At 44.3% G+C, this 24716-nt stretch overlaps 1 protein-coding gene across 12 annotated transcripts in view; it reads left to right on the top strand.

The window, feature by feature from the left end:
• Positions 1-18319, top strand: part of rasal2 (RAS protein activator like 2) — a 496897-nt gene extending 478578 nt beyond the window's left edge. For 10 of the 12 annotated variants that reach the window (XM_085982240.1, XM_085982244.1, XM_085982242.1 and 7 more), the window contains 2 exons: positions 8254-8284; positions 10494-18319. In XM_085982240.1, coding sequence (XP_085838366.1) covers positions 8254-8284; positions 10494-10699 — 237 coding nt within the window. In that variant the 3' untranslated portion in view covers positions 10700-18319. The remainder of the gene's footprint in view (positions 1-8253; positions 8285-10493) is intronic. The other 2 variants (XM_085982237.1, XM_085982238.1) reach the window with 1 other exon arrangement.
• The last annotated feature ends 6397 nt before the right edge of the window (positions 18320-24716 follow it).

Genomic DNA, 24716 nt, shown 5'->3' on the forward strand with positions numbered 1-24716 from the left:
CGAGCTTGGCGCCCCAAACGCGGCACCAGTGAATTTTAGCCCCAGATCTCTGCTCCCCTGCTAGCTTGGTGGGTTGCCTGTTGTCGTGGTCATATGGACCCAGGAAGGTGCCCAGTTTTGATCCCTGGTAGTACTGAGTTAGCCGGTCAGAGCCAGGGTGGTGGTGGACACGCTGTAGTTGCCCACAGTGGCCCCAATGATTGGGAGGGTAAAAGTCAGCCAGGGTTCCCACTCCTAATCATTCTTGGTGACTTCCACTGGGAAGGATGTGCGTCAGTTGCAGATGGGAACAGAATCAGCCTTGCTTAGTTGTGGTGCCTCCCACAAATAAATAGCCTCCTGAGTAGAACGGCCTTTTGTTTGAGGTTCTGGAGGGACCATGCTTTGTATGAGTCAGAAAAAGAGGGGAGAAAATTGGATTTTGGACAGGGTAAATACCTCAAATTTATGCTGGAGTGGAAAAGTAATCTTAAGGATAACTGAGCATTAAACCTAACAACAACAACAACTTGCATTTATATAGCACCTTTAACACAGTGAAACATCCCAAGGCACTTCACAGGAGTGTTAGCAAACAAAATTTGACAGGAGCCACAAAAGGAGATATTGGCGCAGATGACAAAAAACTTGGTCAAAGAGGTAGGTTTTAAGGAGCTTCTTAAAGGAGGAAAGAGAGGTAGAGAGGTTTAGGGAGCGAATTCCAGAGCTTAGGGCCTAGGCAGCTGAAGGCACAGCCACCAATGGTGAAGCAATTAAAATCAGGGATGCGCAGGAGACCAGAATTGGAGGAGCGCAGGTATCGCTGGGGGTTGTAGGGCTGGAGGAGGTTACAGAGATGGGGGGGTTGGGGGGAGGGGGCGACGAAGCCAGGCAGGGATTTGAAAACAAGGATGAGAATTTTAAAATCGAGGCATTGCTCAACTGGGAGCCAATGTAGGTCAGCGAGCACAGGGGTGATGGGTGAATGGGTCTTGGTGCGAGTTAGGATACCGGCTGCAGAGTTTTGGATGAGCTTAAGTTTATGGAGGGTGGAAGATGGGAGGCCGACCAGGAGAGCATTGGAATAGTCAAGTCTAGAGGTAACAAAGGCATGGATGAGGGTTTCAGCAGCAGATGAGCTGAGGCAGGGGTGGAGTCAGGCGATGATACGGAGGTGGAAGGAGATGGTCATCTCGGGGTCAAATACGACACTAAGGTTACGAACAGTCCGGTTCAGCCTCAGACATTTGCCAGGGAGAAGGATGGAGTCGGTGGCTCGGGAATGGAGTTTGTGGTGGGGACCGAAAACAGTGGCTTCAGTCTTCCCAATATTTACCGAGATGTAATAACTAAATTTGCATCTGACACACAGTTTTATTAAGAAACAGTACAATTCCAGTATGCTCAGATTACTGCTGAACATGCATTGTTTAAATTTCGACATTTAACCACACCATGCATTGAGCTATGGTTTAAAAAAAACTTTCATTGACTATAAAAAGGAATAAATGCCATCTACTAGTCAGCTCTTGAAGTGCAAAAGAGGTCTTCCACCACATCAAATAAATCAGTGCAAAATGAAAGTAAGGAGCTCGCATTAAAAAGGAAGCAACATGAAAGATTTAAACACTTAAATGTTTGAATGAATATACAGAGAAGGACAGGAGAAGACCAAGTGGTCCATTCAGCTATTTCATCCAGATACGGTGCAGTCGACACCCCCCACCCCCGTCATACAATCTCCAAGGAGAGACGAAAATACCGTAGGCTAATTTAGGAAAGAACTCGGAGACTCCTCTCCGACCCAGAGAGGCAATCAAGGAAGCTCCACACGTCTGCAGCAGCTGATATCAATCATTACAGCTACCCGTCTACCTTCTACATCCAGAGATGTCCTTGTTTTTGAGGAACTCGTCCAGCTGCCTTTTGAAGGACTGCGCTGAATTCATAATAAGCTCTTTCTGAAGCTGTAACAGCAGTTCTCAGCCAAATCACTGAATAAGGATATGATGCAATCCGTCTCAAGGAGATGAGGGAAGAAAGTAAACTAACGCACAGCCAGTCTGGTCTCTCTCAAATATTAATTGCAGTCCATGGAAGAAGTTTAGTCCTAGTTTTAGTGCAGTCTTTTGTGTCTATGTTCTAGTTTGTCTTTGAGAAAATTTTAAAAATGATTTTTGCTTTCTTGTTCTATTGCCTTTTTATTGTTGAAATTTTGTGTTTCATAAATGTCTCACTTCTTGGATGACTAGCCAGTGTTGTTTTAGTTTTAGGCTTCTCTATTCATCTTGATTTTTAGTTGGCATTTGAGAAACTTGGTGGTCTTTTTCATATTTGTCGACAATATGTTAATTTTTAAACAACTACTTTCATCCTCATTGTTGTGACAAGAACACCAGACTACTGCAGCCCAGGAGCACGGAACCTCAACTGGACTGCAGACAAAATAGACAATTAGGGAACATATCAACAAAACAAGTTAGACTGGGTGTTCCTTTGTATGATCATTTTATTAGCAGTTCAGATGATTCAAGGTGCAGATGAACTAAATAGAGGTATTTGAGAGTCAAACAATCTTAGAAGGAACCAAAAGCCTGAAATATCTGACCTGTCTACTAAAATATCAATGAGCAGCTGAATACAAAGATGGGGCATGGCGGGTGAGGAGGGGGAGAAAATTTTAGTCATTGCCAAACATTTCCTTTACTGGGAAAGCTGGTCTGGGCTGTGGAAATTTCCACAATTCTGGTCAGTGGGTGGTCATCCTTAAATAATCAGGTTTACAAGCTTCTTTCTTAATGCTGTTTTCTTTTTAAAACTCCCTCCTGCTACCACTGATTTTCTATATACTTTTTCCTCTGGATTATCTCACTTGCTCTCTTCTCTCTCTCTCTCTCTCTCTCTCTCTCATTTTGATCCCACCCCATTTCCTGCTTCCTCTGATTTCTCTTTCCATTTTCCCTTCGATTTCTCTCTTGTTCTCTTCTCCTCCCTCTAATTTCCTTTCTCTCAATCTCTCCCCCATTCCTCCTCCATCTCCTTTCTTTCCTAAGTGGGCCAGCTGAGAACTGGCATGGCTCTTTAGGTGAGCCTAAGGTTTAAACTCCAGGAACTCTGGCTAGATGTTCACTTAGCCAACGTTGAAATACTTCCACATCCATTCTGGTTTAATTTTTGGAATGTATGATAGCTGCAATGACACTACCGTTGGCCACCATCATTTTTTGTTTAAGAACATAAGAAATAGGAGCAGGAGTCGTCCAAAGATGTGCAGGTTAGGTTGATTTGGCTATGATAAATTGACCCTTAGTGTTAGGGGATTAAATATGTGGGGTTACGGGGATAGGGTGGGATATGTGTCGGTGCAGGCTCGATGGGCCGAAATGGCCTCTATCTGCACTGTAGATTCTGTGATTTGGCCCCTGGAACCTGCTCCGCCATTCAATAAGATCATGGCTGATCTTCTACCTCAACTCCACTTTCCTGCACTATCCCCATATCCCTTGATTCCCTTAATATCCAAAAACCTATCAATCTCTGTCTTGAATATACTCAATGACTGAGCCTCCACAGCCCTCTGGGGTAGAGAATTCCAAAGATTCACCACCCTCTGAGTGAAGAAATTTCTCCTCATCTCAGTCCTAAATGTCCGACCCCTTATTCTGAGACTGTGACCCCTGGTTCTAGACTCCCCAGCCAGGGGAAACATCCTCCCTGCAATTACCCTGTCAAGCCCTGTTAAGAATTTTGTATGTTTCAATGAGATCACCTCTCATTCTTCTAAACTCCAGAGAATATAGGCCTCGTCTACTCAATCTCTCCTCATAGGATAATCCCCTCATCCCAGGAATCAGTCTGGTGAACCATCGTTGCACTCCCTCTATGGCAAGTATATCCTTCCTTTAGTAAGGAGACCAAAACTGTACACAATACTCCAGGTGTGGTCTCACCAGGACCCTATATAATTGCAATAAGACGCCTTTACTCTTATATACTCAAATTCTTGTAATAAAGGCCAACATACCATTTGCTTTCCTAATTGCTTGCTGTACCTGCATGTTAACTTTGCGATTCATGTATAAGGACACCCAGGTCCCTCTGAACACCAACATTTCCGAATCTCTCACTATAGGAAAAATATTCTGCTTTTCTATTTTTCCTACCAAAGTGGATAACTTCACATTTCTCCGCATTATATTCCATTTGCCATGTTTTTGCCTACTCACTTAGCCTGTCTATATCCCCTTGAAGCCTCTTTACATCCTCCTAACAACTTACATTCCCACCCAGCTTTGTATCATCAGCAAACTTGGATATATTAAATTTGGTCCCCTCATCCAAATCATTGATATAGATTGTGAATAGCTGAGGCCCATGCACTGATCCTTGCGATACCCCACTAGTTACAGCCTGCCTACCCGAAAATGACCCGTTTATTCCTACTCTCTGTTTTCTGTCCATTAACCAATCCTCAATCCATGCTAGTATATTACCCCCAATCCCATGAGCCCTAATTTTGTTCAATAGCCTCTTGTGTGGCACCTTATTGAATGCCTTCTGAAAATCCAAATACACCACATCCACTGGTTCCCCCTTATCTATTCTGCTAGTTACAACCTCAAAAAACTTGGGACATTGGAACCGGTTCTGGGGGAGGTGGGACCAGTTCAAACCGGACGGTTTGCACCTGGGCAGGGCTGGGACCGATGTCCTAGGGGGAGTGTTTGCTAGTGCTCTAGGGGAGGGTTTAAACTAAAATGGCAGGGGGTTGGGAACCTGAGCAGGGGGACAGAGGAAAGGGAAACAAGGATAAAAGCAAAAGATAGGAAGGAGAAAAACAAAAGTGGCAGTCAGAGAAATCAACGGTTTAAATCAAACATGGCCACAGTAAATAATTCTAATAGGTCTAAGAGCGTTAAAAAAACAAGCCTGAAGGCTTTGTGTCTTAATGCGAGGAGCATTCGTAATAAGGTGGATGAATTAGCTGCGCAAATAGAGGTAAACGAATATGATTTGATTGGGATTATGGAAACATGGCTCCAGGGTGGCCAAGGCTGGGAACTCAACATCCAGGGGTATTCAATATTCGGGAAAGATAGGCACAAAGGAAAGGGAGGTGGGGTAACATTGCTGGTTAAAGAAGGGATTAACACAATTGTAAGGAAGGATATTAGCTCTGATGATGTGGAATCTGTATGGGTAGAACTGAGAAATACCAAGGAGCAGAAAACGTTAGTGGGAGTGGTATATAGACCTCCAAACAGTAATGCGGAGGTTGGGGATGGCATTTAAAGGGAAATTACAGAAGCGTGCAATAAGGGCACAGCAGTCATCATGGGTGACTTTAATCTACATATAGATTGGGCTAACCAAATTGGTAACAATACTGTGGAGGAGGAATTCCTGGAGTGTATACGGGATGGTTTCCTGGACCAATATGTTGAGCAACCAACCAGAGATCAGGCCATCTTAGACTGGGTATTATGTAACGAGAAAGGATTAATTAGCAATCTTGTACGAGGCCCCTTGGGTCGGAGCGATCATAACATGTTCGAATTCTTCATTAAGATGGAGAATGAAGTAGTTGACTCAGACTGGGGTCCTCAATTTAAATAAAGGAAACTACGATGGTCTGAGGCACGAGTTGGGTAGGATTGATTGGGGAATGTCACTCAAAGGGTTAGCGGTGGATAGGCAATGGCAAACATTCAAAGACCGCATGGATGAACTACAGAATTTGTTCATCCCAGTTTGGCATAAAAATAAAACAAAAAAGGTGACTCAACCGTGGCTAATGAGGGAAATTAGGGATAGCATAAGATCCAAGGAGCGGACATATAAATTGGCCAGAAAAAGCAGTAATCCAAAGGATTGGGAGCAGTTTAGGATTCAACAAAGGAGGACAAAGGGATTAATTAAGAAAGGAAAAATAGAATATGAGAGTAAGCTTTCAGGGAACATAAAAACTGACTGTAAAAGCTTTTATAGATATGTGAAGAGAAAAAGATTGGTGAAATCAAGCGTAGGTCCCTTGCAGTCAGAATCAGGGGAATTTATAATGGGGAACAAAGAAATGGCAGACCAATTAAATACATATTTTGGTTCTGTCTTCACAAAGGAGGACACAAATAACCTCCCAGAGATGTCGGGGAACATAGGGTCTGATGAAAGGGAGGAACTGAAAGAAATCAGTATTTGTAGGGAAATGGTGTTAGGGAAATTGATGGGATTGAAGGCCGATAAATCCCCAGGGCCTGATAATCTACATCCCAGGGTACTTAAGGAAGTGGCCCCAGAAATAGTAGATGCATTGCTGATCATCTTCTAACATTCGATGGAATCTGGAACAGTACCCATGGATTGGAGGGTAGCTAATGTTACCCCACTATTCAAAAAAGGTGGTAGAGAGAAAACTGGGAATTACAGACCGGTAAGCCTGACATCGGTCGTGGGGAAAATGCTAGAGTCCATTTTAAAAGATGTAATAGCAGAGCACTTGGAAAACAGTGACAGGATCGGACAAAGTCAACATGGATTTACAAAAGGTAAATCGTGCTTGACTAATCTACTGGAATTTTTTGAGGATGTAACTGGTAAAATAGATAAGGGAGAACCAGTGGATGTGGTGTATTTGGACTTTCAGAAGGCTTTCGATAAGGTCCCACATAAGAGATTAGCGTGTAAAGTTAAGGCACATGGGATTGGGGGCAAGGTATTGACTTGGATAGAGAGCTGGTTGGCGGATAGAGAGCTGGTTGGCAGATAGAAAGCAAAGAGTTGGAATAAACGGGTCTTTTTCCGAGTGGCAGGCAGTGACTAGTGGGGTACCGCAGGGATCGGTCCTTGGACCCCAGCTATTCACAATATATATTAATGATCTAGACAAGGGAACTAGATGTAATATCTCCAAATTTGCAGACGACACAAAGCTGGGTGGGCGTGTGTGCTGTGAGGGGGATGCCGAGAAACTCCAGGATGATTTGGACAGGTTGGGTGATTGGGCAGAAGCATGGCAGATGCAATATAATGTGGATAAATGTGAGGTTATCCACTTTGGTGGCAAAAACAGGAAGGCAGATTATTATCTGAATGGCAATAGATTGGGAGAAGGGGAAGTGCAACGAGACCTGGGTGTCCTTGTGCACCAGTCGCTGAAGGTAAGCATGCAGGTGCAGCAGGCGGTTAAGAAGGCAAATGGTACGTTGGCCTTCGTAGCGAGAGGGTTTGAGTACAGGAACAAGGATGTCTTGCTGCAGTTGTACAGGGCCTTGGTGAGACCACATCTTGAGTATTGTGTGCAGTTTTGGTCGCCTTATCTGAGGAAGGATATTCTTGCCATGGAAGGAATTCAGCGAAGAGTCACCAGGCTGATACCTGGGATGGCAGGAATGACGTATGAGGAGAGATTGGGACGATTGGGCTTGTACTCGCTGGAGTTTAGAAGAATGAGAGGGGATCTCATTGAAAATTATAAAATTCTGGCAGGACTGGACAGACTAAATGCAGGGCGGATGTTCCCGATGGTCGGGGAGTCCAGAACCAGGGGTCACAGTGTAAGGATAATGGGTAGGCCTTTTAGGACAGAAATTAGGAGGAATTTCTTCACCCAGAGAGTGGTGAACCTGTGGAATTCTCTACCACAGAAGGCAGTAGAGGCCAATACATTAAATATATTCAAGAAGGAGTTGGATATATTTCTTAAGGCTAAAGGGATCAAGGGGTATGGGGAGAAAGCAGGGACCAGGTACTGAACTTGGATGATCAGCCATGATCGCATTGAATGGCGGAGCAGGCTCGAGGGGCCGAATGGCCTACTCCTGCTCCTATTTTCTATGTTTCTATGTAAAAAAAACTCGAACAGATTCGTCGAACACGATTTCCCTTTCATAAATCCGTGTTGACTCTGCCCAATCCTATTATTATTTGCTAAGTGCTCTGTTACCACGTCCATAATAATAGATTCTAGCATTGATGTCAGGCTAACTGGTCTGTAGTTCCCGTTTTCTATCGCCCTCCTTTCTTAAATAGTGGGGTTACATTTGCTACCTTCCAATCCACGGGAACCGTTCTAGAAACTATGGAATTTTGGAAGATGACAACCAATGCATCCACTATCTCTATAGCCACCTCTTTGGTAGCCATTTGTGTAATAATGGATGAAGATGTGCTTTATTCCCTCAATTGTGTATTTATCACAAAAGAAACACTGTCTCTTCAGAAAGCAGCTAAGGTTGCCGAATATTGCCCGTGACATGTTCACTGTATTGGTTACAGGTCAATTGTGAGGATGGGATGAGCATAACAGGCAAGTAAGATTCCGTTTCCTAGCAAAGCAGTTCATAGAGATGAGAAAAACCCACTGGTCCCTCCCCCTCTCTCCAGCTAGCATTGTGCGGGCTTGTTGTTGCACGTTCTGACTGCGTGATTTTTTTTCCCCCCACTGCATCTATCAACATTTTTTTTTAAAAAGAACATAATGAACAGAACAGTGAAATTTCAAAGGTGTAAAATGAAGCAACACTGCATGAGTAGCTGGTTGGATCACGAGCACCAAGCATTGCATCACTCTGTACAGCTATATAACTGAAAAGGCAGATCTTCGGGGGTCTGCTATACCCACAGCAAATTTCTAAAGAAACACATCACAGTTTTCCTTTCTCTTCTCCTGTCAGTTTTCTCTTTGTCTTTCTCTGTCGTCAGAAAGCAATGGCTTGTGCTACAGTGATGTTCCCTGGGTGCTGGCAATACCTCCAGTAAGTGGCCATTTGCCATACAGGAGCCCAGTGACTGGCAGCGTGCAGTTCAGTCTTGGGAGGACAGGACAGCCAAGCCTAATTCTATCCTCAACTGATATGCACACATGCTCTTTCCAGTAGAGTCCCTGGATAGCCATGAGGAATGGGGGCCATGGGTGAGATCAGGTAACTCAGCACAGAGCATCAAACCCAGGACCCTCCTGGCCTATATATCCCAGTTCCCCATCATTTGCCCACTACACTAATCAGGGAGTCCCATTAATCTAATGGAAAAAATTCAAACTCTCCATGGGTTTAGCAGAGCATTCAAGATTCCAATTGTTTGCAATTGAATTAACTTTCACCTGCATTTAGTTTCCTCTGGATGAAATTGGTGCACTAATGTATGATGGCCTGTGTACCCCATAAGCTGCACTGCCTCCTAAGCTGCACTGCCTCCCCCAATGCGCAGCCCATTCAAAGTTTTGCGCATGCGCGCGCACCTTAACAAAAACTGATGATCCCCCCCCCCCCCCCCCCCAGCTGTTTTGTTTCTAATCTTTCAAAGGCTTGTCACTCGGGAAGCCCCTAGGTTCAACCCCAAGTTTGTGTTGAGTCAGCTGATGTCAGCCAGGGTGACAGTAAAAGCACCCATGTTCTCCTCAGCACCCATGCTTTGGGGATGGTAAAATCAGCCAGAGTTCCTGCTCCCACTGGTGATCCAGTGACACCTGCTGGAAATAGTTGGCTGTGATGTCCCCTGCAGTCTGTTTGAATAATAGCCATGGGGGATGAATAAAGATTATTCAAGTTTCTTAATACAAGTTCATTTTCTGCCAAATGCACAACTTTTAGAAGGAATTTTAGGCTTTTTTTGAATGAACTTAATAGCTTTTGAAAAGCTGCGCTTTTTTCCCCCCAAAGGTTTTGAGATGCTCATCGTATATGATGTGCTTGGAAGGTAGTCTGGTCTGATCCAACTATGAACAGCTGTTCTTTTCTAGTCTAATAAAAGAAAGCTGAACACACAGTACAAAGGGAATACTGAACCAATAGCACTTCATTATACCCAGAGGGGTCCTTTCCACTTATGAGAAAGAGGATCTTCTTTGGTCATTGATAACTGTTGCTTCATTCTCCTCACCCCCAATTAAGTGTCCTGTCTTCTAAATTTGCATCACCTCTTCCCCTGCCTACCCCTGTCAGTAGTGTGCTTGTAAAGCTGTAACCCCTACCAAACCAATCCAACGTCTCCCAATAGTGAAAGTATAGTTTTCCATGATGCTGCTGTGCAAATAAAATGCAGTGTTAATGCAGCCACATTAACTCGTAGTGTAAGAAAACAGTCCTTACATTTGCTGTCTTTGGGAGTTATTCAAAAACAGCACATTATGAAGGAGGAGTGTTTGATGTGGGCTTTCTGTTGGTAAGGAAGCCACGTACATTTAGAGTGTTTATACTGGAGTCTGCTGTGCTTCTGCTTGTAAGAATGAAACTTGACCAGTACAAAAAAATAAACCTGATCCATTGCAACAGTCCACAGTTGGGATGGAGTTGGACCAGAGGATTTTTTCAGGCCTTTGTTAGACTCCAGCTTTGGCCGCTTCCCTCCTCCTTTCTCAGTGTGTTGTGTCCTCGCCCTGCTGGTAATCTCAAACAATGGTTTGGCTATTTGTTTTATTTTCGTACTATTAAAACCATCCATGCACACCATTGTCAGAGAAATTCATCCCCATTCCCCAGCCTCCCCTTACCTGACTTGCTTTGCTTTTCTCTCAGGAGAAACGAATCATCTCCCTGGACTCTGCCAACTCTCGGCTGATGAATGCTCTAACGCAGGTCAAGGAACGTTACAGCATGCAAACTCGGAACGGAATTTCTCCCACCAACCCCACCAAGCTGTCAATAACGGAGAACGGGGAGTTCAAGAACAGCAGCTGTTGAGAGGGAATCCAGATGTTTCTGAGCAGACGCACATGGACTGAGCTTTCTGAATTCACTCTTGAGGAGTTGTTCACAGGTGCTGCTAGGACTGTTTTTTCATGCTTCAGATCATGAGATATTATTCATGGGACAATGCCTAATATCATTGTGCACTCTGCAAAAAGTCTTACTCCGCTGTGGAGAACTGTATGAAACCTGTACAGAAATTAACTAAGATTGTAATGGGGTAAATAATTACTTGTAGAATTTAAAGTGACTTTTTTAATTATTTCTGTTAGAATTCCTGCTCTGGAAGATGTTGTAAGAAAGAGTGGAGAATGGAACAATTATTTTACAAGAAATGGAATTTTCAAGTGTTGTGTAATTTAGAGTTTAAATTCTCTGGCTAGAGGGTGTATATATCTAACTGAGAAGCACATAGAATGGAGGTAGTCTGTGTAAATGGTAGGAGTATCTAAAGAGACTGGGACTTGGATTGTTGTATTGCAGGTTGGTTACTTTCAGGGTAATACATTGTGTGTTAAATGAGTGCCCAGCTAAAGATATTTTACAAGTGAGGTTTTATGTGGCTGAAAAATCTGACATGAACAAAAACAAGCTATAAACCACAACATCTTAGAAATTATTCTGTTTTTAAATCAAACTTTTATCAAAGTTGAAAAATGTTCATCAACATGATCATTTGAGGAAATGTTTCAAAAAACTTTTTTTGTTGTTTTAACAAACGAGTTTACTGTACATAGTAAGAAGCTGCCATGTGTGTGAGACAGAGAGAGAAAGATGACCAGTTTCTGTGGTTGTACAAAAGGAGGTTTCCTGGAAAAAGCAAGTGGAAATGACGCTGCCATACTGGACAAAGGGAACAGTAGTAATGCAGAGCACGAGCTCCAAGCACGCTTTGCTTTCTTCAACCCATTCATTTTCTGCATGAATCCCTTTAACTGTTTTAACTCAACGTGTCTTATAACTTTATTAGAATAACGTTTTGCCAGATTCGTACCTAACTAACCAATTGGAATGTCACCTGGAGCTGTTTTGTAGGAATGTTGAAGCTGAAACGTTGCCCCTTCCCTCCCTCCAACTGCTGACAGATTTCCAGCGTCTGCTGCTGTTGTTTTTGTTTATTGAAGGTGTGAAGAGTGTGGGTTTAATCCCAAACCATCGACTCACTTTTGATGAGAACTGTTGCAATGGGACAAAGAAAATAAAATATTGTGCAAAAACAAAATGGGAGACTTTTTTTCTTTTGAGTACCTGCCTTTGTGCATGCTGCTTTGGAACGAAAGAAAGCATCAAAAGAATCAGCAAGGAGTGCAGGAATTTGAACTTAAGATCAGAAATAATGAACAAGGGTCAGCACAGAGCAAGCTGGATGTGATTAAAAACCTGTTTTGTTCCTCTGATCAGATGACCAATGTTCCTACTTTGCATCTAATTAACTATTTCCCCCAATTTTCTCCAAACAAGGCATCCATATATCCTGAAATGTTATTAGAAGCCTAACTAGCCAATGTGAATGTCTCCTGGAGCCGTTCTGTAGGAATGTTAAAGCTGAAATGTTGCACCTCCCCGACTACTGACAGATTTCCAGCAGTTCCTGGGACTTCCTTGAAGAGTCCTTTAGTACTGAACCCTGAACATGTCCCAGCATAGGGTCACTTTGTTAAAATTGTATCTTGCTCTCGCTTCCTTCCCCCTCACCTTGCTGTGACGGGATGGCTGGATGTGACTAGTGGTGTCCCACAGGGATCTGGACTGGGGCCTCATCTTTTCACTATATTTATAAATGATTTGGGTTAAGGAATAGAGAGCCGTATATCCAAGTTTGCTGACGAAACTAAGTTAGGTGGCACAGTAAATAGGATAGAAACAAGCAAAAAGTTGCAAAGTGACATTGATAGATTGTGAGTGGGTAAAACTGTGGCAGATGAAATTCAATGTGGAGAATCTTTGGACCTAAGAAAGATAGATCAGAATATTTTCTAAATGGTGGGAAGCTACAAACTGGAGGAGCCAAGAGCTTTAGGGGTCTAAGTACAGAAATCACAAAAATAATTTAAAAGGTTAATAGAATGTTGGCCTTTTTCTCTAGAGGGCTGCAATACAAAGAGTGGAAGTTATGTTAGTTAGACCCCACTTAGAGTACTACGTTCAGTTCTGAGCACCGCACCTCAGGAAGAATAACAGCGCAGAGTCACCAGAATGAAACTTCGTCTGAAAGGGTTAAATTATTAAAAGGTTGCACAGACTAGGCTTGTATAGAAGATTAAGGGGTGATCTAATTGAGGTGTTTAGGATGATGAAAGGAGTTGATAGGGTAGATAGAGAGAAACTATTTCCTCTGGTGGGGGAGTTCAGAACAAGGGGTATAACCTTAAAATTAGAGCTAGGCCATTGAGGGGTGATGTCAGGAAGCACTTCTTCCCAATCTGGAACTCTCTCCCCCAAAAAGCTGTGGGTCAATTGAAAATTTCAAAACTGAGATTGATAAATTTTTGTTAGGCAAGCGTATTAAGGGTTATGGGACCAAGGCGGGTAGATGGAGTAAAGATCCAGATTAGCCATGATCTAATTGAATGTTGGAACAGACTCGAGGGGTTGAATGACCTACTCCTGTACCTTTGTTAATTCAAGTTTTTAAAAATTTGCTCCTGGGATGTGGGCATCACTGGCAAGGCCAGCATTTATTGCCCATCTGTAATTGCCCTTGAGAAGGTGCTGGTGAGCCGCCACCTTGAACCGCTGCAGTCCGTGTGGTGAAGGTGCTCCCACAGTGCTGTTAGGGAGGGAGGTGCAGGATTTTGATCCAATGACTATGATGGAATGGTGATATATTTCCAAGTCAGGATGGTGTGTGACTTGCAGGTGATGGTGTTCCCATGCGCCTGCTGCCCTTGTCCTTCTAGGTAGCAGAGGTCATGGGTTTGGGAGGTGCTGTTGAAAAAGCCTTGGCGAGTTGCTGCATCTTGTAGATGGTGGACACTGTGTGCCGGTGGTAGAGGGAGTGAATGTTTAAGGTGGTAGATGGGGTGCCAATCAAGCGGGCTGCTTTGTCCTGGATGGTGTTGAGTTTCTTGAGTGTTGGAGTTGCACTCATCCAAGCAAGTGGGGCCTTGACCCTGGTACTGGTATAACCATTACAAAGCCAATTGGGTAGCGGTGTACATTTCCTAGTGTTATTCACTGGCAAAGAGACCGCCCTGGGAAATAGAGTTGACTCTACTTGTGCAGTCATTATTTCTTGGGCATGGTGCTAGGACTCTTTTTGAAGTAACTGCAAGGCACCATCCTGAAGCAGTATCTACGTTTTCAATTGCATTTTTACCTTGACTTAATAACCCAAAATAAGTGCTTTAGCAGTGAGGGACTTCAAGCCAGCCTGAAAGCATTAGGCCTCAATGATCCTGCAGTATTTTTTGTATTAATTTGCCCTGCCCATATGGAGGTTGAATAAGTAGGAAAAAATATTAGATAGGGTCTTACTCCTAGGCTATTTTATACATTAATGTTCAAAACTCCATACGCAATATAGTTTTCAACCCTACCTCTCATTTCTGTTTCTTCCCTTGGTTTGGCGTGCAGCTACTCTATTTCACGATATTATTTCAGTGCCCTCGCTGTCACTTGAAGTCTCAGTGCTGCCTCTGGGCAAGAACTAAAAGCATAGCCCAAAATGAGACTTCATATATAGGAAAGCGGGGGAACATCGCCAACGGTGGAAGATGTAAATTTCCTTGGTCCCTGGCGTTTCTCCTCATGAGATGATGGGGTTATATCAACAACAGCAGCAACTTTCATTTATATAATGCCTTTAACAGAATACAATGTTCCAAGGCGCTTCACAGAAGCATAATCAGACAAAAATTGACACCGAGCTAAATGGATATATTAGAAGGGGTGACTAAAAGTTTGGTAAGCGGTAGGTTCAACAGAAGGTCGTAAAAGAGGAGAGGGAGTCGAGAGGTGGCAGGTTTAGGGAGGGAATTCCGGAGTGTGGGGTCTCGGCAACTGAAGATACAGCCACCAATAGCGGGGAGCAGGGGATGCACGAGGCCAGAGTTGGAGGAAAGAGTTCTCGGAGGGTTGTTGGGGTGAGGCCAAAGAGGGATTTTGAACACGAGGATAAGAATTTTAAATTTGGGAAACAGGGAGCCAATCTAGGTCAGCGAGCACAGGGTTGATGGGTGAGTGCAACTTGGCGCCCTGTTTGTATATTGAGGTTGAACACCGTACTTGAGGTGGATAATCTGACATTTTCTGGCAAGAAACTGGACGACAGGAAATCACTCTGCATACAGGAACCTTTTTGATGGTTCTCAAAGCAGGTTGCCAACCCACAACTATAGTTGGTTCCTGAACCCAGACAGCTTGCAGAAAAGGTAAGAAGGTCTGTATCTCAGAAAATAAAATCCATAGCAACAAGCAATCCTTTTTTTCCTGCAATTATCTGCCAAATCAGCATCTTCTGCACGCAGCAAGGTTTCCAGTTTCTTGCTGGAAGTACATTAGTGCAAGTATTTAGCTTGTCACAATCTTTAGCTCACGAGAGGCCTCATTGGAGAGAGGTTTATGTGCCTTGTGTAGTATTTTCAAGGACCATTAAAGTTTTTTTTTAATCAATTTAAAACCCTGGGCTTTTTCAGGCTTTTGTGTTTTGTTTTTTTTAAAAGGTGGGGAAATCAGTGGGAACAATTGAACCCCCAAAAAACCTGGCTAAATTTGGTCAAAATTTGCAAAAGAAAAACGAGCAAGAAACTTAAAACAAAATATCAAGCTAGATGATCACTCATAATTAATTACACCGTTCACAAACACCTCTTTTATGAGACTCACCATCGGGCTCTCGCTGAACTTCTAGATAGTTTTGTAAAGTTGAAGAGCTTACATTTATTGTTGTGGCTGCAGCCACTAATCTGCCACGGTCATGGTGGAATGATAAAAATTGTTGGAGATTATACACTGGAATAGTTGCAATCGGAGACACCGACACACAACCTGCTTTTTGGTAAGGAACTGGAAGTGTTTTTTTAAATTTCAGAGCAAATTGGTTTCACTGATTAACCATTCTGGGCATATATTGGTGGGAATTGGTAAAATAAAAATTCAATGATCCCTAAATATTTTCCTTGGTATGTAATAAAATAAATAGCTGTGTGGAGACAGCAGTATTACAATGGGATAGTTTGGTTCAGCAGCCTATTGGGGAAACACTGCAAATTTCCTAACCCATAAGAGGAAAAATGCAAAATGATTATAGCAACAATACATTCAGAAGTGATTTGTGACTGGAGGTATTGAAACACTTCACAGCTGAGTTTCTGTAAGAACAAAAAGCTTTGCACTAGGATCAGTCCAATAACCAGAGGAGTTGGCTTCTGCACTACTGCATGACATGGGGTGAGAAAGAAGGCCAGAGGGAGAGATGGATTACACATTGTGGAGGGACACAACAAAATAAATGTGAAGGAAATATAATGTGTTTGCAGAGAGCTGGTAAAGAAAATAATGACATTTTGTGTAATAGAACCTTTTTTTGTATATTGAATCTCTTGTGGCGTTCCACAGGGTAAGTTGGACAATATGGTCTGTCTCTCGTGTGTCTCTGTTTTCATGTTGCTTAGTTTTTCTTTCTCTCCACTTGTGCTTTTGAATTTCTCTTTGTCTTCTGGTTCTCCCTATCTTCTTTTGCTTCTCGCTCTATTCTCTTTCAGGTGTGAGGTGATCAGTGGCGTGCAATGAAAGGAGCAGCCAAGGGCGGGGCGAAAACGGGCAATATTACAGAGCTAAAAGTAGGCGGTCTTTGTGATGGAGAGGATAAGGGGTTGGAAGGTCAAAGAGGATGCCGAGGTTGCGAACAGTTTGGCCCAGCCTTAGACTGTGCCCAGGCGAGGGATGGAATCAGTGGCTAGGGAACGGAGTTTGTGGCGGGGCCAAAGACAATAACTTCTGTCTTCCCAATGAATTGGAGGAAATTTTGGTTCCTCCAAGACTGGATGTCGGACAAGCAGTCTGACAGCACGAAGGTAGTGGAGGTGTGAGGGAGATGATAGTGAGATAGAGCTGGGTATCGTCAGCGTACATCTGGAATCTGGCATGTCTTTGGGTAATGTTGCTGAGAGGCAGCGGATATGACTGGATAAATAAGTGTGGAACCAAGTGACGGCAGTCCGACATATAAGAAATAGGAGCAGGAATAGGCCACTTGGCCCCTCGAGCCTGCTCCGCAAACAAACTGCAGGCACTGCTGGGATTCAACCCTAGGATCTCCTGTTTACTAGACAGGCGCTTTAACCAACTAAGCCACGGCGCCGACTCAGTTGGATAATGATGGAGAGGCATTGGAAGAAAATGGTGTAGTCAACCATGTCAAGGGCTGCAGACAGGTCAAGTAGGATGAGGAGGGATAGTGCACCACAGTCACGGAAGATGTCATTTGTGACTTTGATTAGGGCCGCTTTAGTGCTATGACGGGTGGAGATTGGAGAGGTTCAAACATGGAGTTGCGGTAAAGATGGGTATGGATTTGGGAGGCGACACGTTCAAGTACTTTGGAGGGGAAAGGGAAGTTGGAGATGGGGTGGTAGTTTACAATGACAGAAAGGTCAAGGGTGTTTATTTCAAGAGCAGGGTGATGTCAGCAGATTTGAAAGGGGAGCGGGACACTATCTGAGGAAAGGGAACCATTACAATATCAGCTAGCATGGGGGCTAGGCGGGAAGTTGGATCACCAGCAGTTTTGTGCAAATAGGGTCGAGAGAGCAAGAAGTGGGTCTCGTGGACAAGATAAGTTTGGAGAGGGCATCAGGAAATAAGAGAAACTAGAGAGATGAGAGTTCAGATCTGGCAGGGGGAAACTTGGCGGAAGCTTGGCTTGGTGGGCATGGGGAAGGGGAGGGATGCGGCAGAGGCAGCATTGAGCCCCGAACCTTTCACCATCGCATTACCACATTCCCTTCGATACGCCACCTCTTCTTTGAGAACTGCTCAACTCCAGGATCTTCTCCCCTGTCCTTGCTATGCTTTTCACTTTATCCACTGCTCCCTCACTCCTACTTCCTCCACCCCAGGGCTGGTAGTGAGGTGCCAGGGAACCTCCATCCTTAGCCTATTTTCTTCCTCACACCCCCTTTTCCTGTATATTTTCCCCTGAGGCTTCTTGCTTACAAAAGTCAACTTCCTTGTTTTCTTTCAAAGAAACTTCAATTGGGATGAGGAAAGACATTTTGTATCTCTCAAGCTGTGTCTCTCTCTGTCTCATACAGCTACTTAATATGTTTACATAATTGTGAACCATTTGAGGTTTTCTGTTTGCTTCAGAATTCCACTTGGTTTTTTTTGAAAAATGAACTCAAATTATGATGAGGAAAGACACTTTCTTTTGAAAAACAATGGAACAATTGAGTGGAATCTGCTGGAAACTAAAGATAAATATTCCAGCAGCACATCTAACTGGTACTGATGCATCTTGGGATATTGAGTATACTACTTATGCTCAGACTGTATTACAATCCGATAAATTAAGTTTATTTCATTATCTATTTCTCTGTACCATTTGCTCTTTTACAATAATTTCTTTTGTAGCCAACATCCCCTTTATTCCCAACAATAGTCCAATGGAACACCCCTAGGTTACATTCACCATTAAACTATACAATCTTCAAGTGTCTACATGCATTTTCTGTTGCGTATAACATAATCCTATAACAGTTTCTCTCTCACATTTTTTTCTGTCAGTTGCCCTTGTGTCATGCTCAGGTTTTGCTCCTGATTTTTATACCTCTGATTGAATCCTGCAATGTTTGATTTCCAAGATAGGTGGTGCTATTACCTGCTTGCCTTTGAGACCTCCCAGGCCTGTCTCCATTTTAGGTGGCGCTGTGGCAACCAGCTTCAGACCATTACAACGGTAGGACATTTTTTAACTTCTTGTTTCAACCTATATTAATTTTTTTGCATTGTCTCACCACTTCTGCGCCCCCCCCCCCCCCCAACTGGTTCCTGTTAACCTCACTGCTTCGTGAGCCTCCCTCCCTTCTCCACTTGCTCCTGGGCCTCCCCTCCCTCTGCCAACTGTGACCTCCACCAACAGAGGGGAGAACAGGTGGGGGTTGGGATCGTGGAGAGCGGAAAGGAAATTGCAGAGATGATTGGGGGATGAGAAGGAGATTTGGAATATGGGAGAGGAGGGGAGGGAATAGGAGGTGGGACAGTATGGGGTGTATGGATGGGAAAAACGAATGGGATGGGTGTAGGAGAGGGTTGGGGAAAAGAAAGGTCAAGTGACAGATATGGAGATGCAGCAAAGGAGGTGGGCTCAAGCTGGTGGTAGTCTCCATTGTCGTCGTCCTCCCTCATCCCCCCCCCCCCCCCAAAAGAAAACTATTAATCACCTTCCTCCATTCCCCCCATTCCCAATCTCCCTTCCCCCAAGGCACAGGAAGGGAGATGGGATTGTATAGGAGGAAGCCAGATAGCTTACTTTCCCATTCTTCAAAAAACTACAAGTTGCCTCCCCTCCTGCCCATCTCTCATTGCGCTGTCTCCCTTCCCCCATATTCCTCCCTGCTTTCATCATGCCCCCATCTCCTAGATCCCCTCACTCTCCCCTCCCCATCTCCCCAGCTGCCCTTCTCCATCTGGTATCCCCCACCAGACCTCTGTCTCCCTCTGCCATCATGCCCCATTGTTATCTAGTCGCCCCACTTCCCGGTTATCATTGGCCTCTTGCCCATTTGGCAGCTGGCACCAGTGAGATGCAAAGAGAGATCAGGGCAGGTGAACAGATCGGACTAGGATTGGGGGTGGGCATGTCATTCCCTGTCGATTCACCTTGAGAAATGCCACACAAGATTCACTATATTTTCATATTTTTAAAACAACTTAAAGCTGGTTCCTCCTCACGGTGGGAACCCAGCATTTATGCGGCTTAAAACCCACCTCTCACCCCTCCTTTGGCCTGACATTCTTTTTTGTCTGATTATACCTCTGTGAAGTGCCTTGGGACATTTTTGTACTTTAAAGGTGCTGTAAAAGAAAGACTTGAATTTATATAGCGCCTTTCACAACCACCTGACGTCCCAAAGCGCTTTACAACCAATGCAGTACTTTTGAAGTGTAGTCATTGTTGTAATGTAGGTAACACAAATTGTTATTGTTGGGGAGCAGGGTTCCCAATTAAGGTTCTCCATGCCATTGTGGGAAACTCTGCTACCACAGGCTGCACCCGCCCCTCACTCCATTGGCTTTTGACCTTCTGATTGCCGTACCTGCCAGCCCGATCATCACTGGCTTAAGCCCCATCTTGCCATCCAGTGCTCCCACACCTTACCTTCCCTTCCCTGGGCTGGTTCCTGATCCTGATCCCTGTACTCTGTGTTGTTAATAACATCTTCCTGCTGTTAAGTGCTTTGAGATGCAATGTATTATTCTGCTGCTCAGCAGGAGCTGTATTTAACTGTCCTCCCCCTTTAAGTCTAATTGCAAAACGTAAACATAACCTGAGACTTATTGGAGTTTAGCTTTTATTTGGTGAGGGATGTTTGTTGATTGGCAGAGGCTGATGAATTTTCAGCTATTGTTCTGAAAATACCCCTGAAATTACTTCCTTTTTTAATGCTTACAACACGGAAGTTTCACGGATGCTCTCAAAAACTTTTATATCGATATAAAGCAGGGGTTCTCCGAATCCACCATTGCACTGTAATATGTCTCTTTCACGTTACTCTCGTAAAACATTATTGTGGAGTAATACAAAGTGAAATAAAGCTGTCACTGCTGGTTAATGTGCGTGGCGCAATATTACCTATAGTTGTAGAATGTGGTTTAAGTGCAGGAACTTGTTATCTGGCTTTACGCTTGCTGCCAGTTTTTAAAATGTTTTTTTTTTAATGTATTTTTCTAGAAAGAGGAAAATCGCAATATAAGTATTCACATCCGATCCAGTTAGTTTAGATTGTATTCAAACAGTACTTCAAAAGTTACCACCCTACACTGATACATTGAATGTACTGGCAAGGTTATAGGAGCTGAAGCATTCTACTCTGAGGGGCCTTGAGTAGATTGTTGGATGTGGTCCTGTAATGGTAGGCCACCAATTTAAAATAGCTTTTGTCTCCATTTTTGTTGCTTTGTGAAATAGTTGCCCTCGGATTGCGCTGAAAGGAACAATGCCAACTGCGGGCAACTCTACCAGTTGTCCTTCATTCCCTTGGCTAGCTCTTGACTAAAGCAAATGATTCCCCTCTGGAGCTACTTGGGTGCAAGGTCGAGATTGAAGACAACAGCAAAAAAATGAATTTCAACAGGAATGCTGGGATAAAATTCACAATAGGGAGAGTACATCAGGCTATCGAGAAAAATCTGTAACTCCAAACAACTGTGACCAAATGGAAAATAATGTGCTTCACCTTACTCTGCTGTGATCATTTACTGTGAGAAATGACACCAAGTCTCCATGAGGAACAGCGTTGTGATTAATCCTCATGGCAAAACAACCATGTTGGAAGAATGCTGAAGGTCAATACCAGTCGAGTGCAATGGTGAAGTCAGTAGGTAAAAGGGGTGGGACGGTGAATCCCTGTGAGAAACAAGCCTGAGAGTACAGTAAATTTGTGCTGGAGAAAATAACATTCGAGCACATCCTTGAGAGAGACTGCAGCACTGACATGCACGCACATTAAAAATAAGATCATCACAGAAATTTAGCTAGCAATGAGAACACTGGAGGGTTTGCAGTAATGTGGCACTTTGATGCTCCATTGTTAGCACCTAAGATGTCCCACAAGGCAAATTCCTGATTATAGTCATTGGGAGCAATTTTTACTTCCCGACACGCTGGGAGTGGGGGTGTCCAGCAGCGGGCGGGAAACCCGGAAGTTTGATTTCCCCGCATGCTGTGGAGATTTAACTCTGCAGCGTGTGACTCTTGGCCCTGACAGGTTCCCCGCCCGGAAGTCAGCCTGATTGACAGGCTTGGCGGGGAACACTCCAGAGGAGGCTGCAGGACCAGGCAGGTCCGATTCCGGCCCCATGGTCGGGGGGAGTCCGACTTGTACTTTGTAGGTAGTGGAAAGGCTTTGGGGAGTCAGGAGCTGAGTCACTCGCCACAGAATACCTAGCTTCTGACCTGTTCTTGTAGCTACAGCATTTATGTGGCTGGTCCAGTTAAGTTTCTGGTCAATGGTGACCCCCAGGATGTTGCTGGTGGGGGATTCAATGATGGAAATGCTGTTGAATGTCAAGGCGAGGTGGTTAGACTCTCTCTTGTTGGGGATGGACATTGCCTGGCACTTGTGTGGTGTGAATGTTACTTGCCACTTATCACCCCAAACCTGGATGTTTTCCAGGTCTTGCTGCATGCGGGCATAGATTGCTTCATTATCTGAGGAATTAGGAATGGAACTGAACACTGTGCAATCACGAGCGAACATCCCCATTTCTGACCTTATGATGGAGGGAAGTTAATTGATGAAGCAGCTGAAGATGGTTGGGCCTAGGACACTGCCTTGAGGAACCCCTGCAGTGATATCCTGAGGCTAAGATGATCGACCTCCAACCACCACAACCATCTTCCTTTTGTGCTAGGTATGATTTCAGCTGGTGGAGAGATTTCCCTTGATCCCCATTGACTTCAATTTTACTAGGGCTCCTTGGTACCACACTCGGTCAAATGCTGCCTTGATGTCAAGGGCAGTCACTCTCACCTCACCTGGAATTCAGCTACTTTGTTCGTGTTTGGACCAAGGCTGTAATGAGGTCTGGAGCTGAGTGGTCCTGGTGGAACCCAAGCTGGGCATCAGTGAGCAGGTTACTGGTGAGTAAGTGCTGCTTGATAACACTGTCGACGACACCTTCCATCACTTTGCTGATGATTGAGAGTGGACTGATAGGGCGGTAATTGGCTGGATTGGATTTGTCCTGCTTTTTGTGGACAGAACATATCCAGGCAATTTTCCACTTTTTTGGGTAGATGCCAATGTTGTAGCTGTACTGGAACAGCTTGGCTAGAGGAGCGGCTAGTTCTGAAGCACAAGTCTTCAGCACTACAACTGGGTTGTTGTCAGGGCCCATAGCCTTTGCTGTATCCAGTGCGCTCAGCAGTTTCTTGATCTCACGTGGAGTGAATCGAATTGGCTGAAGACCGGCATCTGTGTTGGTGGGGACCAATGTTCCCTCTAATTTTTTTGGGGTGTGTGGCACCTTTAACAGGCTGCGCGGCCCATTCAAATTTTCGCGCATGCGCGGTTTTTCCATTTAAAAGCCGGTTACCAGCCTGCGTGGGACCTCCAGACTGCTGTGTGGCCACGCAACTTAATGGAAACATTGGTGGGGATCTCAGGAGGAGGCCGAAATGGATTATCCACTTGGGACTTCCGGCTGAAGATGATTGCAAACGCTTCAGTCTTGTCTTTTGCACTCGTGCTAGGCTTCGCCTTCATTGAGGATGGGGGTGTTCATGGAGCCTCCTCCTCTGTTAGTTGTTTAATAGTCCACCACCATTCACGACTGGATGTGGAAGGACTGCAGAGCTTTGATCTGATCTGTTGGTTGTGAGATCGCATGTAGTCCTGTGTTGTAGCTTCACCAGGTTGGCACCTCTTTTTTTAGCTACGCCTGGTGCTGCTCCTGGAATGCTCTTCTACACTCCTCATTGAACCAGGATTGGTCACTTGGCTTGCTTCAGCACTACAACTGGGTTGTTGTCAGGGCCCATAGCCTTTGCTGTATCCAGTGCGCTCAGCAGTTTCTTGATCTCACGTGGAGTGAATCGAATTGGCTGAAGACCGGCATCTGTGTTGGTGGGGACCAATGAGTTGCACAACAGGTTCTACAGCATCACCACAGGGGCGCGGGGGAGGATATCAGTACAAGGTGACGACTTTATACAAGCAGCTTTCACTATAAATGTGGACATCAGTGTTTTGTTTTGCACACTTTGTACAAAAATAAGAAATTGCAGGACAACGGAGTATTACAGTTTAACTCTTTATTTAAGCAATAGGTCTGTGAACTTAATCATAAAGCACAGTGGGGACAAGATGGAGTCAAGACCCCCTACAGATGCCTTATGGCCAATGACAACTCAGCATGTGATCACATGTGAATATAATAGGTATTCCTTACAGATGCCTGCGGGCCAATGATAATTCAATATGCAAATCTTACATCCCCTTCTAAAAGAAAAATGTTATGCATTACTTTTAAACCTTTCTTCTACATAATGTTCTCGGTAGCATAAGCATATAAGTAAACTCAGCATTTAACTAGCGCTGAAAACATCTCAATGTTTCAATAACGATGTACAGTTTTTTTTTAGGGCAGCGATCCGCCTACACCCTTTGACAGTTCACAAGTCAAGGATAACTCTAGGCTTGACCTCTCGTCCCAACCTTGTGTGGTATGGAACTGAACATGCTCCTGAATCGGTCAACAATTCAGGTTCAGGTTTAGGTTCAGGTAAGTATGATGTGTTTTTGTGTATTGCTCTGTTCATCACACTCTATTGAACTGATCCTCTCGTCGGAATGACGGTGTTGTTCCTTGGTGTTCAGGAGGTGCCTGCGATTGCCTGTCCTTCTGGGGTGCAGATGTGATACGATCGCTCAGTGTCAGTTGGCTGGATGACGACTGCTGGCTTCCAGTTGTCTTGCTCCTGGATTCTGATGGATTCTCCATTGTGCAGTGGCGGCAGTAGTCTAGCTGACCTGTCATAGTATCTCTTTTGGTGTTGCTGTCTCTGTACAAGTTTTGGATGCACTTGCTTGCAGCTGACGACCTCTGGCTGCAGCTGCTGGTTGGTGCTTGGAAGGATTGAGCGAAGTTTGTGGCTCATCAACAGCTGTGCTGGTGACTTGAAGTTGTCAACCGGAGTGTTGCGGTACTCAAGGAGACTGATGTAGGGGTCTCTTTTGTCCGCTTTGGCTTTGTCCATGAGTGTTTTTGCAATCTGGACAGTTTTTTCAGCAAGGCCATTACTTTAGGGGTAATGTGGGCTTGATGTGACACGTGTGAAATCCCATGCCTTGGCAAACGACTCGAACTCTTTTGATTTGTATTGGG

Source organism: Somniosus microcephalus, chromosome 3 (assembly GCF_052327205.1).
Source record: "Somniosus microcephalus isolate GS21.2 chromosome 3, FLI_Smic_1.0, whole genome shotgun sequence".
Lineage (NCBI taxonomy): Eukaryota > Metazoa > Chordata > Chondrichthyes > Squaliformes > Somniosidae > Somniosus > Somniosus microcephalus.